Source organism: Gekko japonicus, unplaced genomic scaffold (genome assembly GCF_001447785.1).
Source record: "Gekko japonicus isolate JY-2015 unplaced genomic scaffold, Gekko_japonicus_V1.1 scaffold270, whole genome shotgun sequence".
NCBI classification, from domain to species: Eukaryota; Metazoa; Chordata; class Lepidosauria; order Squamata; family Gekkonidae; genus Gekko; species Gekko japonicus.
This window is the reverse complement of record NW_015170282.1, coordinates 396028-402218: the sequence shown is the minus strand read 5'-3', so window position 1 is coordinate 402218 and position 6191 is coordinate 396028. Positions and strand designations below refer to the sequence as shown.

The following is a 6191-nucleotide window of genomic DNA, read 5'->3' as shown; positions in this document are numbered from 1 at the left end:
CCCAAGTTTTATGATAGACGGAGACTGCCCCGAAAGGCAGCTCTTAAAAGGAGAAACAAGCCTTTGTTCTCCGGCTAGCTCACCCTTACCCCTCATTTGTTGCACTAAGGTGCTGCAGGTAACTCTTAAGTTCCCTGGAGTCGCGACCAGGGAGCGCACACGTGGCTGTGGCTGGACCCAGTCTTTGTGTGTCTAGAGTCCATCCGCTACTGCCTTGGCTGCCCGTCTTGGAAGAGGAGACTTCTTCTCTCAGTTGGATCTCAGATGAGTATGATCGTATACCTCAGAGTCATCCCCTTTGTTTGATGCTTTTGTTGTTTTTCATGCTTATTGTTTTCTTACCCTATTGTAACTAAGGAGCTTGTGTGAATTTGTACGCATCTGTTTTGGTATGTCTGAACAATTGCTTTAGTAAAGACAACGTGATTTTAATCCTAGCTGTTGTCTGTCTTCCTGGGAAATAGCGGGCTTTCAACACGCGCCAAAATCCGACCTCTGTATACACTGGTTTTGAACTCACGCACCGCCCGCCTCTGTACTCAGAGTCAATCCGGGCTCCCAGAACCGGTTCCGGTCCAGTTCGGGTAACAGCTAAACCGCATGGCTTCCTTAGCGCTTACATGTCCCGACATGTCTGTATCAATACATAACACTGCCGTTTCCTCCAAAGGAACCGATTTGTGTGCCCTGGAGATCAGCTGTAACTATGGGAGAACACTAGGCCGCACCCTGAGATTATTATAGGGTTCCCAAATCCCCCCGGGGGGCGGATTTACCCTCGCTTTCAAGGCCCGACTTCCGCCCCACGCAGAATCGGGCCCGGGGGAAAACCCACCCAACGCACGCGCGTCACCCGGAAGTGACGTCGCACGCTGGGGGCGGGGCCACACCATTTGAGGGGAAAACTTTGTCTGTATGGCCCCTTCCAACTCAGTGATTCTGTGATTCTAATTATGTATGTAAAATCTCAGCGTGCATCATTCATCCTAATATATCTGACAGTTTAAGGGTTAGAATCCTAGTAGATTATTCACAGGACGTTTACTTGGCCCGTGTTTTTCTTTGCAGAGACCAGAAACATGGCTGCAGATACAGCAGTTCTTTACTGGAAAACAGTCTGTGGAGTACTGCAATCAATGCTCACTCTAAGCTGTGGAGTCTTGTAAGCAAAAAAATCAACTTTGTGAGCTACTGGTAATCTGGCTACTGCATAAATTAGTTTGCTCTGGAGCAGTGTTCCCTCTAAGCTGAGTTAGTGTGAGCTAGCTCACAGTTTCTTACCTTCCATCTCACATATTTTTGCTTTAGCTCAGGAAGGATGGCTCCTGAACAAACTAATTTATGCAGTAGACAAATTGCTCGCTCACAACTTTAATGACAGGAGCTCACAAAGTAGAATTTTTGCTCACAAGACTCCACCGCTTAGAGGGAACATTGCTCTGGCGCCATCCTTCCTGAGCCAAGACAACCATGTGTGAGGTGGAGGCTAAAAAACCTAACTCAGCTTAGAGGGGACATTGATTGCAATGTGTTTTTACATGATGTGAAATAACTTTGCAACTGTGAAGAATATTGGCTCTTTTCTTTTTCTTTTTCTTTTTTTAAATCAGCTGGCAAGGCCTGAAAGGCATCCAATGTTTGGGGATTCTTTATTAAAACTGAGTCCTCTCCAACCCCTTGGGGACTTTCCCTCTTGGAGTTTCCCGTTACAGCTCCATTGCACAGGTCTGCAGGCAGAGAGTTGACGAACGGAAAATCCTCTGCCAACCCTTTGCAGTAGCAGTGTGTCCAGAATGAAGTCACAGCCTAGGCATAAATGTCAGATGGGAGACGGATATGTTTGGGATAAAAATAGAAAAGGGCACAGCTGTATTAGAAGGGAAGCTTTGGGGGAAATCCACCGCACCGATTACAGGGATCCTGCGGGTGGATTCTCTCCCCCGGGCAGAGAGCATGGCTGCAACCCCTACCCCACGGCTCCAGCGGCTGAGGAGCTCTTCCCTGAGCCACGAGAGCTTGTGGGGCTCGCCGGAGACCTGGCCCTCCACAGAAGAGGCCCGAGCCTGGGTGCTGGTGCTCAACACCGGGGGCACCATTGGCATGGGGGGCACAGAGTGTGGTAGAGGTGAGTGGACAAACGGCAGAGGCCTGTGGGGAAGAGATATCCTGGGTAACTTTAACTCTTTGGCAGAATAGCCTGGGTTCCAAAGCTAGCAGGTGGCATTGATCTTGCGGACAGGCCAGGAGGCCTTAGAGTCGTTGCTTAGTGCTGGAATGTGTCGTGGATAGTATGGCTCAGGTTTAGAAAATGGGACGTCCCAGCGTGTACAGCTTGATCCCCCCTTTTTTTCTGTTGAGTGGCCCCACTGGCTTCTATACATCTTTACCCATTCTATAAGAACCCCTGAGAATCCCCCAATGCCCCATGCGTTTGGGGGGAAATGAAGGATAGGAGGTACACACACCCTTGGAATAATGCTGATCTGCCCTCTCATTCCTAAAAATAAATAAATAGATTAGTGCTGGTTTTCCACTAACCAGATTCCCTGTTGATCCCCTTTACCCTCTTAGGCACACCCTCTTTCTCCAGGGTCTGTCCAGTATTTATAAGCCGCTCTGAAGCCGCTGCGTGGAACTGACACTTTGTGGATGTAGTCTGACTGTTCCTGTACAACCCAAGACCTACCCAAACTCACGAACATTCCACAACCCAGCGGCACACCCAACACTAACCCCATCGCACCATAAAACGGCGCCAGGTTAGTTGCTACCCCAGTCAACTCCATAACAAAACATAATACTATTTAAAAAGCTAAATAAACCATACATCTTTGTTTGGGTTACCTAACCAAAACTTGTAATCTGATAAACCACCGTTGTTATTCAACTACAGAAACTAATGACCGCAACCCGAAAACCTCACCCTACTGCAAAAACCATCAGCAACTCACACACACCATTGGAATACTGGTGATCTGCCCGCTCATTCCTGAAAAGATAAATTAGCGTTTGTTGTTGCTCAGTCGCACAGTCGAGTCTGACTCTTTGTGACCCCATGGACCACATCACGCCAAGCCCTCCTGTCTTCTTCCGTCCTCTGGAGTTTGCTCAATTTCATGCTCATTGCAGATTCTCTGTTGGTCCCATTTACCCTATTGGGCACACCAGGATACCCTCTTTCTCCAGGGTCAGTCTCTTCCCAGGTTTATAGTCATTTGCATTGGTCTGTCAAGCAACTGCTCTGATATGGTCCAGACTGACATTCAGTGTCCGTGATGGTCAGTGCAGCTTCAAGAGCCAGTTTGGTGTAGTGGTTAAGTGCATGGACTCTAATCTGGGAGAACCGGGTTTGATTCCCCACTCCTCCACTTGCACCTGCTGATGTGACCTTGGGTCAGTCACAAGCTCTGGCACAGCTGTCCTTGAAAAAGATCAGTTTGTGTCAGAGTTCTCTCAGCCCCACCCACCTCACAGGGTGTTTGTTGTGGAGAGGGGAAGGGAAAGGAGTTTGTAAGCCGCTCTGAGACTCCAAGTGAAGGGCGGGGTATAAATCCAATCTCTTCTTCTTCTTCTTCTTCTTCTTCTTCTTCTTCTTCTTCTTCTTCTTCTTCTTCTTCTTCTTCTTCTTCTTCTTCTTCTTCTTCTTCTTCTTCTTCTTCTCCAGCAACTTCTTCTGTATGGAAAATACTGTTCTACGCAACGGTAAAACCAGGTATTGAAGCCAATGGCTTTCTCATGTTGTGTTGTCTCCAGGGCTTGCTCCTGAGGCTAATAAGTTAGTCAAAGCCTTGAAAAAAATGCCCATGTTACATGACGAAGAGTATGCAAAGGAAACAAAACTCTATGATTCCTGTGAGTCTGCAGACAGCACCTTAGTGCTTCCGTAAGTAGAAACATCTACTCTGTGCTTGATGAAGGACTAATTCTGATCTCTGGGTGACCTAGGGTTGCCAGCTCTGGGTGGGGAAATACCTGGAAGATTTGGGGTTAGAGCCTGGGGAGGGCAGGGTTTCCGGAGGGAAGGGAGCAGTGTACAATGCCATAGCCTCCACCCTCCAAAGCAGCCATTGTCTCCAGGGGAATTGATCTCTGCTGCCTGCAGATCAATTGTAATACTGGGAGACCTCCAGGCCTCACCTGGAAGTTGGCAAGCCTAATTTCCTGCTGTACACTGCATTGGTCAGGCCACACCTGGAGTACTGCATTACGTTTTGGAGGCCTCGCTTCAAAAAGCATGCCGATGGAATGGAGCGGGTGCAGAGGACAGCGACCAGGATGATCGGGGGCCTGGAGACCCAGCCCTGTGAGGAAAGGCTGAGGGACTTGGACATGTTCCGTCTGGAGAAGAGGAGGCTGAGGGGGGGACATGATTGTTCTCTTGAAGGATTGGAAGGGCTGTCACTCAGAGGAGGGCAGGGAGCTGTTCCTGTGGGCAGCAGAGGAGAAGACTCACAAGAACGGGTTTAAATTAATGGTGGGGAAGTACTGGCTGGATATTAGGAAAAAACATTTGTACAGTCAGAGTTGTGCCGCAGTGGAATCAGCTGCCTAGGGAGGGGGTGGCAAGCTCCCCCTCCCTGGCAGTCTTCAAGCAGCGGATGGACAAACCGTTGTCAGGGATGGTCTAGGCTGATCCTGCACTGAACAGGGGGTGGGGCTGAATGGCCTGTAGGGCCCCTTCCAACTCTGTGGTTCTATGTATTAATGCTTCAAGGGCACACAGAGGCTGCCCCGCCTCACAATTCTCTTTCGCCAGAGACTCACAAAGGGTCCGGCCTGTATGTCATCCAAAAATGGTTCAAAGAAGCTGGGTTTGGTTGACTAGAAAGGGGGTTGACATAGCCCCGGAACCTTTAAGAGAAGACATGCGTACCAGCCAATGAAATAAAACAACACACATGGCTTCCCTGTTTCAGGTTATGGAACTGGCTTGAAAACCTGTTTCCACTTCTGCGGCTATTTCATGAACTCATGAAGCTAGGGTTGCCAAGTCCTATCTCCCCCCCCCCCAGCGGGAGCCTTTTGGGGGCGTTCCTGGAGGGGGTGGGGCATCCCTGACATGATTACATCACATTGGGGACAACCCCCCCCCCCGCCCAACGGGGCGCCGGCTCCCTGCAGTTAAAGGGGCCCCTTTAACTGCAAGGAGCCGAAGTTTCCGCAGCCACACCTCTCCCTCCTCTCTCTCAAGAGAGAACGGAGAGGGGTGGCGGCGGGTGTTGGGGCTTGGGGTCGGGGCTTCCCCCAGTGGCCAACTGGCCGCCGGCGGATAGAAGCCCCCCAAAAGCAGGGGACCCCTGCCAAACTGGGGGGTTTGGCAACCCTACATGAAGCTGAATTATGCTGAATAAAACCATCAGTCCATCAAGGTCAGTGTTGTCTACTCAGACTGTCAGCAGCTCCACAGGGCGAGGTCTTTCACTTCGCCTACTGCCTTGCCTGTAATGTATTCATAGCTGCCATGAGTACAGGAGGTTTTATGTGAATCATCACATAGGGAAGCAATGTTAAGCTTCGTCTTGGACAGAGCATCCTAGTCCAAGACTCACGACCCAATCACATTCAAGCAAGCTGCAAGCGGGAACGTTTGTGATTGGTCCTTATGCGCTCAACCTGATAGGTTGTTATGTGTATAGTGGGAGTGGCTATGTTAGCCGGGAATGTTTAAATACCGGGCAGTTTCAATGGGCAAACTGTTCGGGCTATCAGATGTTGTACCGTGTCGAAGAAGTGAACAAAGAGCTGAATAAACTTGAGTCTTTTGCTGAATCACTCTCCGACTCATTGTTAAGCGCCGGACTTAACAATTGGCGACGAAGGTGGGATCCTAGTGCGGGTAGGCAGCCCCGCTACATCCAGACCCACGACGGACAACGAAGAGCAGCAGCTCGCCGTGGCCAGTCAGCAACGGGCACCACCAGAGCCGGTGGCAGCGATTGCAACGATGGCCAATAGCCCGAAGTTCGAGGCCTTCAAACCAGCGACCGAGGACTGGGACTCCTACCTGTCAAGGTTCGGGTTCCACCTCGAAGCCTCCGACATCACGACGGAGGAGAAGAAGCGGGCGACGCTCCTGAGCTCTTGCGGAAAGAGCGTGTTCGACATCGCCCGGTCCCTGGTGGCACCAGCGGACATCTCGACCGTCTCGTACAAGGACCTGACCGAGAAGCTGCAGGCACATTTCTCCCCGA

At 50.4% G+C, this 6191-nt stretch overlaps 1 protein-coding gene across 2 annotated transcripts in view; it reads left to right on the top strand.

The window, feature by feature from the left end:
- Nucleotides 1-1904: 1904 nt before the first annotated feature.
- LOC107115984 (60 kDa lysophospholipase-like) overlaps nt 1905-6191 on the top strand; it is a 38489-nt gene continuing 34202 nt past the window's right edge. For both annotated transcript variants that reach the window (XM_015417801.1, XM_015417800.1), the window contains exons 1-2: nt 1905-2125; nt 3754-3883. In XM_015417801.1, coding sequence (XP_015273287.1) covers nt 1954-2125; nt 3754-3883 — 302 coding nt within the window. In that variant the 5' untranslated portion in view covers nt 1905-1953. The remainder of the gene's footprint in view (nt 2126-3753; nt 3884-6191) is intronic.